Raw genomic sequence first — 19373 nt, 5'->3', positions numbered from 1 at the left:
GAGCTGAAGCAGGGGTGGTTCCAGGGGCAGCAGCAGCTGGAGCTTTAGCAGGGGCAGGTGTTGGAGCTAATGAAGATGGAGTAGGAGCTGATGTTGGTGAAACGGTAGGTGATGTAACTGGTGCTACTGATGGTGCTGGTGATGAAACTGCTGGTACAGGTGCAACTACTGTTGGTGGTGAAGCAATTGGAACAGGTGCAACAGTTGGTGTTGCTGTTGGAGCTTGAGCTTTCACTACAAAACGGAAGGCCTCTAGGGACGGTCAGAAAAACATCCCAAGAACTTGAAAGCCGTCCCAAAAATATATTAGGGACCTTTGTAGTTGCGTCCCCAGATCCACCGTCACTAATACTACTAAGGACGGATTTTCCTTCTAGGGACGGTTCTGAGTGGCCGTCAGTAATACTATTAGGGACGGCTTCATCTTCTAGGGACGTTTCTTTTGGGCCGCCACTAACCCTTCTAGGGGCAGCTCCATCTTCTAGGGACGTTTCTTTTTGGCCGCCACTAATTCTTCTAGGGACGGCTCCATCTTTTAGGGACGGTTTTTAAACCGCCAGAAAAACAAGGTCCCTAATATCTGAATATTGAAGCTTTGTTCCCCTGCTTTAATTGGCAGAATGCCATCCCCTCATAGGATTGGATGCCATACATCATAAAACTAGAGACAACTAGAATGCCATACATCCACAGAACAAAGACAAACTCATAGAAGACTTTTTTTTTTGTATGGATACTCAAAAACCAAGTTATTTGTTTACAAAAGAGACCCAACCATTCTCAAAAAACAAGCAAAAGTTTAGATGTTCATATAATCTCTACAGTAAATGGTGTCTCATCTGTTAACTACAATTAGCAGCCTGCGGCATTTGAGTGCTATTTTATCATCTGTCTATCATCTGTCAAAATCTGGCAACTAACCCTTCATGCAGCTTTTCATGTCACATTTCCTGCAACAAACAGAAATATACTCAATAAATACTCGATAGTTACATTCTTCTCAGCCAGGAAAAGAGAAAAAAAACTCAACACATTCATAATGGCAACAATCAGTTCTGAGATTCTAATGGAGACTGGTCTTTTCGTCAATTAACACAACATAGAGCATTAAGGTAAATTTAAGACATAGGGTCATAGGCTGACTTTAAGTCACAGCGCACATGTTGCTAAGCCACTCCAGATATTCAATACTTACTCCCCAGTTCTTAGAGACCACCATGAAGCCTAAACAATGACGCTTAAGGCATAGTTGAGAACCTAATTTTGTGCCAGGTGGCCTAAGAGATAGTGACTTAGATAACACGGAAGCTCATACATACCTAAATAACCACTGAGTCTAAGGTTAATCATATCAATTCAAAATGGCAACAATCAATAGTTGCATTCTGCCAAAATGTTTCCACTATTGACTGAAATTGCATGTACAAGAAGAAAAAAGTGAATGATGTATGATACCTCGAGTCCTTCGTTGTTCTGATTTGGTGGTAATACTGCAACTTGAGCCTCCAATTCTGCAAACCTTCGTTTGAGCATTGCATTTTCCTCTGTCAATTGAACGACTTTACTTGATGATGATGACTCGCCACAAAACTGTTTCGGCTTCACAGTGCTGCCAAAGCAACGGACCCGACCACGCCTATCTGGTCCCATTACAGCCGCAAATGCATCATTTCGTCCACCTAAAACGACTCCAGATCCAGGTTGGTTATCCTGGTTGTGTATTTCCACCATGCGATCCTACAAGTAAATCAATCTCGAAAGTTAGGCCAATTCGAATTACAAATGCAAAAAACAGATGACCCGAAAGAAAACTTAGAAGTATAAAGGTATACGTATTGTTCAGCAGGAACATGATCCATCACTTCTTCATTTGGATATGATGTTTTCCTTTTCTTTGTCCTGGTTCTACGAAATATCTCGTGTCGTTCAGGGAACCTTCCTGTTTTGGCTAGCATCTGTAAAATGAAATTTTGTGTTGTTGGTTGCATATAACATACGAAACATCCTCACCAAGATCAAACTGAACAGAATCTTTACCTCTTTTGCATATTCCATATGTGTCTTGGAGCCACCAGTGTGTTGAATTGTTTGTTTGGACCTATTTTGTTTATTCTTAGCCGCCAACTCATGTTTCAAAACAAAATCATAATAACAAACGACGCTTGCTGTGAGCCTTTCTAGTGGGAAAATGATAGAACGGCTAAAAAGAGCATGGATAACAACAAATACGTACTTTATTTTTCTGGGTATTCCACATTTTAACTAACGGCGCCCACTGACTTTCCACAACATCTGCAGGTCGGTGTGCAAGATTATGCGCCTCACTTCTGTTCGGATCATACCCTGCTGATTTGATTGTATGTTTGTGATCCCTCCAGTAATGATTAAGCCTACTCCTGATGGTAGCATCAAGTTCTTGGGGGCAGTCAAATACATGCTGTCATTAAATACAAAAACAACACAATTATTAGGAAATGAATGGCTCCGTCAATAAATTTGATGCAAAATTGAATAAAATGAAACCAATTAGATGTCAACTTAAACTACTATCCTGAATTATTACCAAATAATTTGAAGGGCAATGAACTTCACCTTTATATCATCCAAAGCTTTCTGAATCCGATTAGGCGCCATATACTTCCAATTGGATACGGACAATGGAAGCATGTAACCATCTCTAGCTAGACGGCCGATATAATGATCTAGATCTGATTGGTGCTCCCCAGAAGGCTGACTCATGAATTTTTCCACCGGTAGCTTCTGTCCCTCTTCGACATCTTCTAGGAATAACAACTTCCTTTCCCTCGAACGCCCTTTCCTTTTGTCCCTTCTTGATCAGTCATCCTACAACACATGGAAACAAATGACGTAATGGGAACCAATGATGTTAGTACAGAAAACAACATCAGATCTCCTGCAGTTCTTGCTAAGGAAATAATAAGCACAAATCATAACGTAGTATAATAAGGACAAATAATAATGTAGTATTATAAGCACAAATAATGGTTCAAAACTTGTACAGAACTAGTTCGCAAATAGAAAATCCTAATTAAGTTACAAATGATGAACTTAATCATCATCGATTCAGTTGTTCAGGTTAACACTATCACCATCATCTTCACTATCACCATCACTATCACCATCACCACCATCATCATTATCTGTAACCCCATCTACGTACTCTTCATCTTCTGATTCTTCCTTGTCCCCGACGTATTCTTCTTCTTCTTCGTCATCTTCTTCTTCTTCTTCTTCAATGTTTTCATAAACACTTCCGTTTTATACACCTTGTTGACTATTAACATTCCTTGCTGGAGCATCAACAAACACCCCACTCCCTTCATCTCTAACAACGCTGATATCATCATCTTCAATACCGACTTGCTCAGAATCCCTTCCAAATGGATCAGTGTCAAGTAGTTCATCAGCATTACCCTCACCCATGTCAAAAACATCCCTGGGTATATTCCTTACCACCACGTGCCAATCCAAGTCTATAGGATCTTGAGAATAAAAAACTTGCCGCACTTGAGAGGCCAAAACGAAAGGTTCTTCTTTCTGTGTTGGTATGCGATGATTGAAATTTACGAGAGTGAACCCTAAGTTATACACCTTCTTACCTCTGCCTGATCCACTAACAACATCAAACCAGTCACACTCGAATAATACAAATTTACGGCTTTGTCTATAAGTCAGCTCAATTATGTCTTTAACTTGTCCATAATATGTGAGCTCAGTATCATTGTTCGGGTTCTGATCCGCTGCATTCCTATAGAAAGGTGCTGTTGACTCTACTACAATACCACTGTTCTGTGTCTTTGCTCTAGAATCCTTACTGACTGTTCTGAAGCTATAACCACGAGTAGTATAACCGGTGAATCGTCTCGTAGTTGTGAATGGACCTTCAGCTAGCACGTCCAATCCTTCTGCAAATGGTAATTTAGCTTGACCAAGTAACATGATATGGTCCCTGAACCAATCAACAAACTCATTTTTGTGTTTCCCTTGGCGCTAACGTTGATTCATTTTAGGGTGTAACATAGCCAGAGTGGCCTTCTGTTTCCTACATCAAAGAAACAACAAATTAATTAGAGATAACTCGTCCATAATACATTTAATTAGACCAGCAAATACCTAATTAGTTATATCATTAGAGATCCAATTACAGAAAACAGAAATTTTACTCTGCGTATGTATCCACGTTAGCATCATTGAAAAGGATATAGTCGTGCAACAACCTTTTTGATTGCCACTTAGAAAAATCCATGCAGCATTCCCAATGTGTGTATCATCCACGTATCTAACTGGTCTGTTTATTCGTGACTCTACATCTTTGAGGTACCTCGACAAAAATGTCACACATTCATCAGCCAAATATCCTTCAGCAATGGATCCCTCCGGATGAGCTTTATTCCTGACATATTTCTTGAGAGTGTACAAATACCTGTTGAAGAATTCAAATCGAATAATCCTTATTCCAATTCTATGATGAATTCATTGATGCAGGAAACGAAATTCACCGATGAATGATGACTAAGAACTTATGCAATCTCAAGTTCAAACAAAGAAGAAAATAAAGTGACACTAGTTTACTTCAGAAGGTAACAAAGAACCAAATTTAAATGCACAAAAAAAAAATGAAGATGTACAACATTCAATCTAAAAGGTAACAAAGAACCAAATTTGAATGCCAAAAGAGAAAGAGAATAAAGAGACCATATACCTTTCAATCGGGTACATCCATCGATACTGAACAGGTCCACCAATACGCGCCTTTGTTGGCAAATGGATAAGCAAGTGTACCATAATGTCAAAGAAGGCAGGAGGAAATATCTGCTCCAAGTTACAGAGAATGAGTGTGATGCGCTTTTCTAATTATTTGAAGTCTTTAGGCCGTGAATTCTTGGAGAATAGTTCTTGGAAGAATGAACTTAACTCAATTAACACAGAACTAACTCTATCTGACAACGTCTTTCGAATTTCCAAAGGCAATAGCTGCTGCATTATCACATGTGAATCATGACTCTTTAATCCAAAAATCTTACGCTGTTTCATATTCACACATCTTGCAATGAGTGAAGAGTAACCATCTGGGGTCTTCAAGTTATTCAAGACACTAAGGAACATCTCCTTTTTAGCATTATCCATAAAGTAACATGCATTTGGTAAGAAGAATTTCTTCCCATTTGCAGTCATAATTGGGTGAAGCTCAGGTCTGAGATTTAGGAGCTGAAGATCTAACCTTTCCTTTAGACCATCCTTGGCTTTCTTATCCATATCCAGCAGAGTACCAATAACGCTATCGCACACATTCTTCTCAGTGTGCATGATATCTAAATTGTGTTTGAGTATATTATCTGCCCAGTACGGCAGTTCATAAAAAATACTCAATTTCTTCCAATTGCCCGACATGTTACTCGTAGCTGTATTTGATTCTCGTTCTTTTCTCTTGCGTGGACGATCACCCATCAGACTATCCTCAAACTGTTTTCCAAATACATGTGGAATGTGTTTTAGCTTCTGCAAGATATCTGGCCCTAACAATGGGTTTGGTGGTGAACCGTATTCCACATTACCATTGAATTCCTTCGTTAGAGAGCGAAACCTGTGACCCATTGGAAAGAAGCGTCGGTGTCCCATGTAGCAGGTTTTTCTTCCATGCTTCAACCTCTGATGCGGTGTATCTTCCTGACACGTTGGACATGCCAACTTGCCTTTGATACTCCATCCTGATAGCATCGCTAGTCCATGATAATCACTTATAGTCCACAATAAACCCACAGGCATATTAAACATTTCATTTCGTGAAGAATCATATGTATTTTCCCCTTCTTCCCAAAACTCCTTAAGCTCGTCGATTAAGGGCCTCATGTATACATCAATATCGTTACCTGGGGAATAATGATTTAAAATAATTATACTCGAATCAAGATAAAACTGCTTCTGTCATTATAATTTAAAACTATTATATAGAGATTTTAAAAAATTGGCAATATAAATGATCTCATACTAAATAAACCTTACAGCATTATAAGTTGGCTATTGAACTGACTTGTTTATATACTTTCAACAACAATATAAGGAATATCATATACAGATTTAAAAAAAATGACAAGTCAGAGATAGAGAAAATGGCATACCTGGACTATAGGGGCCTGGTATAAGCAAAGACAAGATCATGTTAGGTTGCTTCATGCACAACCATGGGGGCAGATTGTATGGTAAAAGGACCACAGGCCATGTGCTATGCGGATTTCTGGTTGAATGGTATGGACTAAAACCGTCTGTTGCTAAACCTAGTCTGATATTCCTCGGTTCAGCAGCAAACGTCGGATTCATCTCATCGAAATGCTTCCAATCTTCAGAATCAGCTGGATGTCTCATTTTACCATCCCTTGGACGCCCTTCAGCATGCCATCTCATATATCCTGTAGTCTTAGATTCCATGTACAGCCGCTGTAGCCGAGGTCTCAAAGGAAAGTGGCGAAGAATCTTAGCTGGTGTTTTGGTTCCATATTTGTAACGAGATGCTTTACAAACAGGGCATGTTTCCCTATCAGCGTACTCCTTATAATAAAGAATGCAGTCATTCGGACACGCATCAATCTTATTGTAAGTCAATCCTAACTCTGAAAGTATTTTCTTGCACTGTGTGAAATTTTCTAGCAAATTACAATTATCAGGAAATGAATCCCTCATAAGTTGAAGCATATCCTTGGCTGACTTCTCAGACATCCCGCCAACACATTTATATTTCCAAAATCGGACAAGAAAAGACATCACTGACATTTTTCGCAGCCAGGATACAATGGTATCTTTGACTCCTCGATAAATTTATAAAACCTAGAAGTTGTACAATTACATGGTAAACCACTCGCTCCTCCATCCCCATTATCCATATCTTCATCGCCATCCATATCATCCATACCTTCACCGTAACCCCTATCATCCATACCTTCATTATCACGCATTGGTATTCCACACACAGCTCGCAGCATGCCAAAAAGGTCATCCCCTGGTCGTTCATCGTTGTTATTTCTGACCTCAAAACATGTATCTTGTGGTGCGATACTTGATGAGACCATTGAGCTTAAACTCTCACCATGATGAAACCATGTAGTATAATTTCTCATCATACCGTGCAATATCAAATCACTGAAAATTTCACTTCTAACTTTGTAATTAACATTATTGCACTTTCTGCAAGGACATTTCATTTTACTATCTTCAGTAACAACTCCTTTCTCGAATGCATGGTCCAAGAATAGCCTCACGCCATCTTCATACTCTTTAACCCACCGATCCTTGTGAACCCAGCTCTTATCCATGGTTTTACACAAAATGACTAAGGAACAAACTTATGATTAACGGAAACCACTAATCACGCACGCACACATATGCCACAAACCCAACAGAAAGAGGAAAAGAACGCAGGACAGACATGAATTAGTAAGAATTACTTGGTGATAGTTACACTAAACTTTACAAATTTAACAATTCCATTACCTTTATAAGTTAATAGCGAGGGATGATTATGAGCATGCAAGCCAGAGAATGATCCTGCGATGAAATGAACCCAATCGCCAACACCAGCAATATGCACCTGGCGCAACACACCTTAAGTCAATGAGTATTGTACATAGATAAAATGATCATGACCACCAACCTTTAAGTCTACGTTGTCTTCTAGTATATTGGAACAAATGTCAATTTCCCTATCAATTACCACCTGTTTTATAGTGAGGAGTTTGTATATATTGCGCCAGTTAATATAATCAATCAATCAAAGTAAGACCAAGATTATTGAATTGGACCTTTCAGACACACATGCTCGATTAAACAATCTATTCTGTTGGCATGGAATAATCACAATTACATTTGTGGATAACATGACAAACACACAAATTAATGACATTCTGAGATTATACTGGTTTTGTATCCAATATCTGATAATTCAAAAAAGTGGCCGTCCCTAGAGGCCTTCTTTTTTGTAGTGATAATAACAAACGATGCTAATAAGAACATGAAAGGGCTAATAAGAACATGGATAAATACACAGCAGCAGAAGTACATAACTATGACTTCTATCTCTCAGGAAAGAGCAATGGGGATATTATTTCTCCTTCAAATCCTAAAGTGCATCTCCAGGTAATGAAAACAATATGGAATATTATTTCTATTGAGTGTGAATTCGTTAGAAAATATCCAACAATGTGAAATCCAATAAAGAAAATGAATCAGTTTTCCATGGTTTCAGCAAAATAAAAATAAAACAACCCCGGAATTAAGCAAACATTGGTTCAAGGGAGATGGTATTCTCTAAATGTCATGTTGTGATCCTTGCGCTAGTGGGTAAATGATAAAAGGGATAATAAGAGCATGGATAAATTTCAAACCCTGTAAATTTCATTGTGTACTTGTGATCCCTCCAGTAATCACAAATGAATTACTAAGCGAAACGTTTTCCACCGACAGTTTCTACTGAATAATTGCATCTAGTAACAAGTAACCTCATACTCACACTTTATTTAAATTCCAAACCACTGCATCCAAGACCTCACCGACTTTTATGAGTTTGGAGGCAGCTGTTGGATCAGGTATGATTAGTCGTCCCTTCCTGTAAGTCATGAGGGATAATAGTTATAGAAAACTTGACCCCTAAAAGAAGAGCTTGGGGGATGCCAGATAACCTAAATTTAGTTCCAGCAAGGAAGTTACTTTCCCAAGAGGAAGAACTCCATAAAAGAGGACCATCCAAAACAAAGTTCCGTTGCATAAAAGTAATTTGCAAACTGAAAGGTGCTTGAGCTGGCATATCATGTGTATAACATGCACTTACCAAAATAATGGGGGTCCATCCCCTACAAGACATTTAAACTTTGAACCTAGTCGTCAAATTTCTTGAATACAGATTTAATCGCGTTCATCTAACAAAAACAAAAAGAAATGAAATAATAACCAAATCCAGGTTCACATGAATATGAACACAAACTAAGGAACAAACTTACGATTAACGCAACCCACTAGCATTCGTGAAATTATAATGAAAGCTCGACGCAACATTTCAGCTAATCCAAATCAAAAGACAGACAAGCACTCAGTTGATACTACTCAATGTAAATGGGATTGGAACCCCCACAGTACACCTTTTGGTACAACTACCAAGCACTCAACTAACTCACTTTCAAGTGGGATTCAATCCCTGATTCATTCTCATTATTAAAGAAAATCCTAGATTCCGTAATAAAAATGAGAAAGGGGCATGAAGCAACATTCTAGCTAATTGGAATCACAATGCAAGTGAAATTGGAGCCATTAAACCTAACTCTGCCAGCATTTAAATCCCTAATTTCGAATCAATTACATGATATGACAAAGTATAAAACTATGAGCAGACATATGTCACATATCAAACAAAATAAAATAACGCACATCACTAATTTGTTGAAGAAATCAGTAACTGAAATTTGATATAAAACCACCTGAATTCCCAAAATCGATGGAGATGCGGAAAGTGTGCTCTTGTAATTTGCAAACCCTAAAATCAAAAAACAACAACGTGAGGTTTTAAAAAAAAATTCGCAAAACCTAAAATCAAATCAACGTAAGACTGAAAGAGAAGGAGGAAGAAATTTAACCTTAGAATCAAGTGTCGCTTCACTGCGGACGAATTTGAGATCTCACAGGGTAAAATCACGAACGGAGGAGGTTTAACTTAACGAGATTTTTTCAGCAGGGGAGGAAGAATGTGAAGAGAAACTGAAAGAAGGCCGGTATAACCAAGAAAAAAAGAAAAGAAAATGTTTTCCTGTGTTTTCAGGCGTAAAATAATTAAACTACTGATGACTCAATCGTAACCGTCAAAAATCTATCTATTGGGAACGGGTAAAAATAATGCGTCCCTATTAGTGGACCAATAGTGACGGCCAGATAGGGACGTCCCAAATGGACAGTTCTAGGGACGGCTAAAGTGGAGTGTCCCAACAACTAATCTCTAGGGACGTTTTTTTTAAAAGTGGCCGTCCCTAGAAGCCTTCTTTTCTGTAGTGTCTTGATGAAGTTGATAACAAACCAATGATCATAAAGATTGCGAATACTGCAGAGATCTTCATTTTTCTTAAAGAGAATTAGAAATGCGTAAAGATGCAGAGAAGATTTTAGCTAGAAAGAAAAGAGAATTTTTGTTGTTTGATGTGTTTTGAAATTGAGAGTGATGAGTTTGAAGGAAGAGAAATGGAGATATTTATAGATTTAAAAAAAAAAGAGATGTATGATTGAAGATTGCTAATCCAAGAAGGTTCTTTCTTAGTTGTTTGAACTTTGAATATACAGCGCACTGTGATTAAATTAGCTGTATCAGTCTCATCATTTTGCTTTTTCGCGTTATAATATTGGGTTTGTTGCTTACATATTCATTCATTGTTGAGCACTCCGTGGTCGGTTTAGACTCCCAAATACCCTTTTGGCCAGCCTTAGGTCAGGGATGTTGTTGCCTTGTTGGCCTCCACTCGAAAGAAATAATGAAAGAACTTTTTATCAAGAGGCGGACGTGGAAGGGGCGAAATCATCTTGCATTTTTCATCTTTGTGACGCGTCTTGCATATTTTAATTCTGTCAATTGCATCTCGGCCTGGGGCTGGCAAATTAGCTTTGTTCACGGCATCTCTTTGAAAATATCTAAAGGTTCATCAATGATATTGAACTTACCAGGAAAAAAAATGAGTTCTGCATCCACGACGTTTTAAATATTACCAATAGGTGGGTATCGGAGAGATACCATAATCTATGTTGTCTTATATGAATTTTGATACACTGCTTATTTTTAACTGATTCATGAAACAAAATATAAAGTAAATAAAAACGATTGGAAGGTGTGACTTTATACTCCGATGTTGAAGATGGACCGCTATTCCATTTATCATTTGGTTGGTTCCTACCTATCCACTTATTAACTCCGTAATGAATCCGATCTTAAATCCCTTATCTACATTAAGGGCACAAGTAATGGGGTTGCCCTTAATGTAGTCCAGTGGAAAAAAAAACAATCAAAATATGTATGGCTCGGTTTTCACCTCCGGTTTCGTTTATGTCATCTGTAAGTGCTCGCCATAGTCACATTTGACTGGTAGCGTGGATCGTAATAATGGTAGTTTTTGAATTGGCTTAAATACATTGTAAAGTGCGGTCCAGTAAACTGATTTCTGAAATGACTACAAACCAATGAAAATAGATACTAAAAAGTCTTCCCCAAACTTAAATATTGAGATAAAACGGGTGTTTATTCAATACAAAACCCCATGGCTCACATCTAATTTGGGATATTACTGATTAGGGAGGACCCACTCCCGCTTTCAATCTCTGACACTATTTTTTTTCATGGTAATGGGTTTGAAGTTAATATTTTGAGGTATGTTCTTAATATAAAGCTCTACTTTGGTATTAAATATGAACACATCCCAAAATATATAAAGTTACCATGATACCATCTATTACTTTCAAAATCAGCGGTTGATAGTCAACGAATTTTCAGCTATTGAACTTAAGATTAAAAATAGTGATGCTTACTGTGTTAGAATAAATTCATTTTTGGTATGTATGTAGAGCACCGTAACAGGAGCATAACATTTCGTCAAAATATTAGTTTTAAACTTGTTACCGTGTAGTTTTTATGGAAAAAATAGTGTTCAAAATGTGAGACAGAAGATGTGAGCAGATAACCTGCGAGTCTGACTCATGTAACATTGTGTGAGTCAGATGTTATTTAAAATCAAGGGTCATTTAATGGGAGAATTGTGTACTGGATTCCGATTTCTTGCTATTTTCTATGGCTAGCTAGCCAGCTTACATTAATGAGTCATATCCAATTACTGACAACACTAATGAATCAGTAATTCTTTTTTATATTTTAATCTTTTTCGTTCAAAATTTATTTTTAAAACAATAATACATATCTAACTCTACTCATCTTAAAATAAAATATATATTCGACTCTAAATCAATAGTAATTTTGTAGATTAGTTTAGTTTTTATTATGTTTTCTACTTATTTACACCGTTTTGGTGATTTTAGCTACTCGTTTGAGGTTTATCTTCGTTTTAAAGGTGATTTTGGGTTATTGGGTTGGGTTCTAAGATTAATAGTGATGCTCTCCAACGACGAGATATCCATCTTTGTTGTCTTCGGCGACGAACTCTTTATCAGAATCTTCATCATCAACTTATCCGGCGACGAAATCTTCATCAGTGGTGTTTTTGACGACGGAAACTTTATCGCTATTTACAAGAGATTTGAACAAATCACTTCTACGTTGGGAGGATTTTTTTCTTAAGAAGAAAAACAAATTAAATGGTTGGCATTTAATTCCGAGAAAAACCATCCTTCTTCCGATTTAATCGGATCTTATTCATACTTGTATTTGTATTATTCCGGTAATCCTTCTCTTTCTCTTGTCGGATTTCTCGATATTGTACTCTTACGGTATGTTATTGTTACTTTTGTATTCTCGTATTTTCAATCTTAAACTCATTGTAACCTTAAAATCCTATTAACCAAAAGGTTCCTTGTTCACCAAAAAAAAAAAAATTCCCTCCGTCCCACTATAAGTGACCTAGTTTAAGTTTGCACAATTTTTGAAGCAAGCAAGGAAAAGAGTACATTTAAGCATTTTTTACAATTATACCCTTATGGATAATAAATAGTGAAATTTAGAAATGTTTTTTTCTCCCAAACTACTCCACGAATAATCGCAAACTTCATACCATTGAAAAACATTTTAAAACACCTACTTAACGAATATAAACATGTCTATCAAATTATACATATTTCTTAAATTTTTATAATTAACTAAAAAGATAATTTTAGAAATATCTTATTGTTTAGTGATATAGGTCACTTATTAGTGAGACAAATTCTTAAATCAACCAGATCACTTAAATATTGAGATAAAACGGGTGTTTATTCAATACAAAATCCCATGGCTCACATCTAATTTGGGATATTACTGATTAGGGAGGACCCACTCCCGCTTTCAATCTCTGAAACTATTTTTTTTTTATGGTAATGGGTTTGAAGTTAATATTTTGAGGTATGTTCTTGATATAAAGCTCTACTTTGGTATTAAATATGAACACATCCCAAAATATATAAAGTTACCATCTATTTACTTTCAAAATCAGCGGTTGATAGTCAACGAATTTTCAGCTATTGAACTTAAGATTGAAAATAGTGATGCTTACTGTGTTAGAATATATTCATTTTTGGTATGTATGTAGAGCACCGTAACAGGAGCATAACATTTCGTCAAAATATTAGTTTTAAACTTGTTACCGTGTAGTTTTTATGGAAAAAATAGTGTTCAAAATGTGAGATAGATGATGTGAGCAGATAACCTGTGAGTCTGACTCATGTGACATTGTGTGAGTCAGATGTTATTTAAAATCAAGGGTCATTTAATGGGAGAATTGTGTACTGGATTCCGATTTCTTGCTATTTTCTATGGCTAGCTAGCCAGCTTACATTAATGAGTCATATCCAATTACTGACAACACTAATGAATCAGTAATTCTTTTTTATATTTTAATCTTTTTCGTTCAAAATTTATTTTTAAAACAATAATACATATCTAACTCTACTCATTTTAAAATAAAATATATATTCGACTCTAAATCAATAGTAATTTTGTAGATTAGTTTAGTTTTTATTATGTTTTCTACTTATTTACACCGTTTTGGTGATTTTAGCTACTCGTTTGAGGTTTATCTTCGTTTTAAAGGTGATTTTGGGTTATTGGGTTGGATTCTAAGATTAATAGTGATGCTCTCCAACGACGAGATATCCATCTTTGTTGTCTCCGGCGACGAACTCTTTATCAGAATCTTCATCATCAACTTATCCGGCGACGAAATCTTCATCAGTGGTGTTTTTGACGACGGAAACTTTATCGCTATTTACAAGAGATTTGAACAAATCACTTCTACGTTGGGAGGATTTTTTTCTTAAGAAGAAAAACAAATTAAATGGTTGGCATTTAATTCCGAGAAAAACCATCCTTCTTCCGATTTAATCGGATCTTATTCATACTTGTATTTGTATTATTCCGGTAATCCTTCTCTTTCTCTTGTCGGATTTCTCGATATTGTACTCTTACGGTATGTTATTGTTACTTTTGTATTCTCGTATTTTCAATCTTAAACTCATTGTAACCTTAAAATCCTATTAACCAAAAGGTTCCTTGTTCACCAAAAAAAAAAAAATTCCCTCCGTCCCACTATAAGTGACCTAGTTTAAGTTTGCACAATTTTTGAAGCAAGCAAGGAAAAGAGTACATTTAAGCATTTTTTACAATTATACCCTTATGGATAATAAATAGTGAAATTTAGAAATGTTTTTTTCTCCCAAACTACTCCACGAATAATCGCAAACTTCATACCATTGAAAAACATTTTAAAACACCTACTTAACGAATATAAACATGTCTATCAAATTATACATATTTCTTAAATTTTTATAATTAACTAAAAAGATAATTTTAGAAATATCTTATTGTTTAGTGATATAGGTCACTTATTAGTGAGACAAATTCTTAAATCAACCAGATCACTTAAATATTGAGATAAAACGGGTGTTTATTCAATACAAAACCCCATGGCTCACATCTAATTTGGGATATTACTGATTAGGGAGGACCCACTCCCGCTTTCAATCTCTGAAACTATTTTTTTTTTATGGTAATGGGTTTGAAGTTAATATTTTGAGGTATGTTCTTGATATAAAGCTCTACTTTGGTATTAAATATGAACACATCCCAAAATATATAAAGTTACCATCTATTTACTTTCAAAATCAGCGGTTGATAGTCAACGAATTTTCAGCTATTGAACTTAAAATTGAAAATAGTGATGCTTACTGTGTTAGAATATATTCATTTTTGGTATGTATGTAGAGCACCGTAACAGGAGCATAACATTTCGGCAAAATATTAGTTTTAAACTTGTTACCGTGTAGTTTTTATGGAAAAAATAGTGTTCAAAATGTGAGATAGAAGATGTGAGCAGATAACCTGTGAGTCTGACTCATGTGACATTGTGTGAGTCAGATGTTATTTAAAATCAAGGGTCATTTAATGGGAGAATTGTGTACTGGATTCCGATTTCTTGCTATTTTATATGGCTAGCTAGCCAGCTTACATTAATGAGTCATATCCAATTACTGACAACACTAATGAATCAGTAATTCTTTTTTATATTATAATACATATCTAACTCTACTCATTTTAAAATAAAATATATATTCGACTCTAAATCAATAGTAATTTTGTAGATTAGTTTAGTTTTTATTATGTTTTCTACTTATTTACACCGTTTTGGTGATTTTAGCTACTCGTTTGAGGTTTATCTTCGTTTTAAAGGTGATTTTGGGTTATTGGGTTGGGTTCTAAGATTAATAGTGATGCTCTCCAACGACGAGATATCCATCTTTGTTGTCTCCGGCGACGAACTCTTTATCAGAATCTTCATCATCAACTTATCCGGCGACGAAATCTTCATCAGTGGTGTTTTTGACGACGGAAACTTTATCGCTATTTACAAGAGATTTGAACAAATCACTTCTACGTTGGGAGGATTTTTTTCTTAAGAAGAAAAACAAATTAAATGGTTGGCATTTAATTCCGAGAAAAACCATCCTTCTTCCGATTTAATCGGATCTTATTCATACTTGTATTTGTATTATTCCGGTAATCCTTCTCTTTCTCTTGTCGGATTTCTCGATATTGTACTCTTACGGTATGTTATTGTTACTTTTGTATTCTCGTATTTTCAATCTTAAACTCATTGTAACCTTAAAATCCTATTAACCAAAAGGTTCCTTGTTCACCAAAAAAAAAAAAAATTCCCTCCGTCCCACTATAAGTGACCTAGTTTAAGTTTGCACAATTTTTGAAGCAAGCAAGGAAAAGAGTACATTTAAGCATTTTTTACAATTATACCCTTATGGATAATAAATAGTGAAATTTAGAAATGTTTTTTTCTCCCAAACTACTCCACGAATAATCGCAAACTTCATACCATTGAAAAACATTTTAAAACACCTACTTAACGAATATAAACATGTCTATCAAATTATACATATTTCTTAAATTTTTATAATTAACTAAAAAGATAATTTTAGAAATATCTTATTGTTTAGTGATATAGGTCACTTATTAGTGAGACAAATTCTTAAATCAACCAGATCACTTAAATATTGAGATAAAACGGGTGTTTATTCAATACAAAACCCCATGGCTCACATCTAATTTGGGATATTACTGATTAGGGAGGACCCACTCCCGCTTTCAATCTCTGAAACTATTTTTTTTTTATGGTAATGGGTTTGAAGTTAATATTTTGAGGTATGTTCTTGATATAAAGCTCTACTTTGGTATTAAATATGAACACATCCCAAAATATATAAAGTTACCATCTATTTACTTTCAAAATCAGCGGTTGATAGTCAACGAATTTTCAGCTATTGAACTTAAGATTGAAAATAGTGATGCTTACTGTGTTAGAATATATTCATTTTTGGTATGTATGTAGAGCACCGTAACAGGAGCATAACATTTCGTCAAAATATTAGTTTTAAACTTGTTACCGTGTAGTTTTTATGGAAAAAATAGTGTTCAAAATGTGAGATAGATGATGTGAGCAGATAACCTGTGAGTCTGACTCATGTGACATTGTGTGAGTCAGATGTTATTTAAAATCAAGGGTCATTTAATGGGAGAATTGTGTACTGGATTCCGATTTCTTGCTATTTTCTATGGCTAGCTAGCCAGCTTACATTAATGAGTCATATCCAATTACTGACAACACTAATGAATCAGTAATTCTTTTTTATATTTTAATCTTTTTCGTTCAAAATTTATTTTTAAAACAATAATACATATCTAACTCTACTCATTTTAAAATAAAATATATATTCGACTCTAAATCAATAGTAATTTTGTAGATTAGTTTAGTTTTTATTATGTTTTCTACTTATTTACACCGTTTTGGTGATTTTAGCTACTCGTTTGAGGTTTATCTTCGTTTTAAAGGTGATTTTGGGTTATTGGGTTGGATTCTAAGATTAATAGTGATGCTCTCCAACGACGAGATATCCATCTTTGTTGTCTCCGGCGACGAACTCTTTATCAGAATCTTCATCATCAACTTATCCGGCGACGAAATCTTCATCAGTGGTGTTTTTGACGACGGAAACTTTATCGCTATTTACAAGAGATTTGAACAAATCACTTCTACGTTGGGAGGATTTTTTTCTTAAGAAGAAAAACAAATTAAATGGTTGGCATTTAATTCCGAGAAAAACCATCCTTCTTCCGATTTAATCGGATCTTATTCATACTTGTATTTGTATTATTCCGGTAATCCTTCTCTTTCTCTTGTCGGATTTCTCGATATTGTACTCTTACGGTATGTTATTGTTACTTTTGTATTCTCGTATTTTCAATCTTAAACTCATTGTAACCTTAAAATCCTATTAACCAAAAGGTTCCTTGTTCACCAAAAAAAAAAAAAATTCCCTCCGTCCCACTATAAGTGACCTAGTTTAAGTTTGCACAATTTTTGAAGCAAGCAAGGAAAAGAGTACATTTAAGCATTTTTTACAATTATACCCTTATGGATAATAAATAGTGAAATTTAGAAATGTTTTTTTCTCCCAAACTACTCCACGAATAATCGCAAACTTCATACCATTGAAAAACATTTTAAAACACCTACTTAACGAATATAAACATGTCTATCAAATTATACATATTTCTTAAATTTTTATAATTAACTAAAAAGATAATTTTAGAAATATCTTATTGTTTAGTGATATAGGTCACTTATTAGTGAGACAAATTCTTAAATCAACCAGATCACTTAATAATGGGACGGAGAAAGTTGTAATTTTGTAGATGTCACTGCCAATGACGGACCTACAGCTGGGCTAAAGGGGGCTTTAGCCATGATAGACTTCCCAGTCTACAAGCCAATTTTTTTTTTTTGCTCGACCAAGGTTTCTAACCTGGACCAGAAAATTTATCTTTCTTGGGTCCCTTCCTAGTCACTGCAATACAACAATAAAATTAATGACACCAATAATCATAGCTCAAGTCTAACCCATCTCTAGAAAAAACACTACAACACGTGGATTATTTCGGGATCATTTAAAGGAAAAATTATTGTTCCCAGACTCTCGGTTGTGGAAAGCAAAAAATGTTTACGCAAAAAATATTTTGGTCTCTGGGAAATTTTTAAGTGATAATCAGCGGCTTGACCATAGTAAAAATTTATAACAACCATCAATCAACAAGAATCATTTTCTATTCAAAAGTAGTATCCCAATGTACAACGAATCATCCATCCCCACCGTCCTATCACCGTAACAGTGATGGTCCCAAACAAAGAATAATAAATCAAAAGATAGTAACAAAAATGGAAATACACACGAAAATGAAAAAAGAATGATGAGCTCAAATCACGCCGTTCAACCGAACCGTAGATAGAATTCTGACGGCTATCCATTGCTCAATAATCTTGGGCTTAGAATAAGAAAACAGAAGCAACAAAGGCACCAACAAAAGCAGATCCGATAGCAACAAATCTGTGTGCACTTGATGATGGTGCATCAGCACCTGGAGGTGAAGCAGGGGCGGTACCGGGAGAAGCAGCAGGAGTAGTACTGGCAGGTGTTGGAGCTGCTGATGATGGAGTAGGAGCTGATGTTGGCGATGCAGTTGGTGCTGTAACTGGTGCTACTACCGGTGCAACTGATGGTGCTACAACTGGGGCTATAGATGGTGCAACAGCTGAAACTGCTGGTACAGGTGCAGCAACAGTTGGTGGTGAGGCGATAGGAACAGGGGCAACAGTTGGTGTTGCTGCCGGAGCTTGAGCTCTTGATGAGGTTGATAATAAACCCATGACCATGAAAATTGCGAATACGGCAGACATCTTCATTTTTCTTCTTAGAGATGAAGAATTAGAAATGGTGATGCAGAAAGGATATTTTTTTTGAGCTTGAGGTAGAACAGAGTTGTTTTGTTGTTTGATGTGTTTTGAAATTGAGAGTGATGAGTTTGAAGGAAGAGAAATGGAGATATTTATATGTAAAAATATATTCGTAAAGAGAAGATGTATGATTGAAGACTGTTTATCTTTCGTAGTTGTTTGAATATACACAGCGAATTGTGATAAGAAATTTGGGTTATCTTAGCTGTATCCATCAATCACTCTCTTATCATTCCGCGTTATATATACTATAAAATATTGGTATGTTGCGTATACATTCATTGTTGAGGTCTAGACTCCCAAAATACCCTTTGGCCAGCAACATTAAAATATTAG

The 19373-nt window shown here is 35.7% G+C and overlaps 4 protein-coding genes across 4 annotated transcripts; all 4 read right to left on the bottom strand.

Moving 5' to 3' along the window:
• Positions 1-866: 866 nt before the first annotated feature.
• Positions 867-2739, bottom strand: LOC113290329. The gene is made up of 5 exons (XM_026539941.1): positions 2593-2739; positions 2234-2437; positions 1833-1955; positions 1456-1737; positions 867-950 (listed from the first exon to the last, which is right to left on the bottom strand). The coding sequence occupies exons 1-5, from the start codon at positions 2737-2739 to the stop codon at positions 942-944; spliced, it is 765 nt and encodes a 254-aa protein (XP_026395726.1). The 3' UTR covers positions 867-941.
• Positions 2740-3122: 383 nt separating this feature from the next.
• On the bottom strand, positions 3123-5143 carry LOC113285343. The gene is made up of 3 exons (XM_026534249.1): positions 4724-5143; positions 4239-4444; positions 3123-4063 (listed from the first exon to the last, which is right to left on the bottom strand). The coding sequence occupies exons 1-3, from the start codon at positions 4804-4806 to the stop codon at positions 4023-4025; spliced, it is 330 nt and encodes a 109-aa protein (XP_026390034.1). The 5' UTR covers positions 4807-5143; the 3' UTR covers positions 3123-4022.
• Positions 4876-10233, bottom strand: LOC113290328. The gene is made up of 4 exons (XM_026539940.1): positions 9639-10233; positions 9483-9538; positions 6141-7603; positions 4876-5891 (listed from the first exon to the last, which is right to left on the bottom strand). Exons 3-4 carry the CDS (start codon positions 6787-6789, stop codon positions 4876-4878), a joined length of 1665 nt encoding a protein of 554 aa, XP_026395725.1. The 5' UTR covers positions 6790-7603; positions 9483-9538; positions 9639-10233.
• An 8082-nt stretch (positions 10234-18315) lies between these two features.
• Positions 18316-19148, bottom strand: LOC113285342 (calphotin-like). The gene has a single exon (XM_026534248.1). The coding sequence runs from the start codon at positions 18984-18986 to the stop codon at positions 18570-18572; it is 417 nt and encodes a 138-aa protein (XP_026390033.1). The 5' UTR covers positions 18987-19148; the 3' UTR covers positions 18316-18569.
• Positions 19149-19373: the final 225 nt, after the last annotated feature.

This window comes from Papaver somniferum, chromosome 6 (assembly GCF_003573695.1).
Source record: "Papaver somniferum cultivar HN1 chromosome 6, ASM357369v1, whole genome shotgun sequence".
Taxonomy (NCBI): Eukaryota; Viridiplantae; Streptophyta; class Magnoliopsida; order Ranunculales; family Papaveraceae; genus Papaver; species Papaver somniferum.
This window is presented reverse-complemented; position numbering and strand designations above follow the sequence as displayed.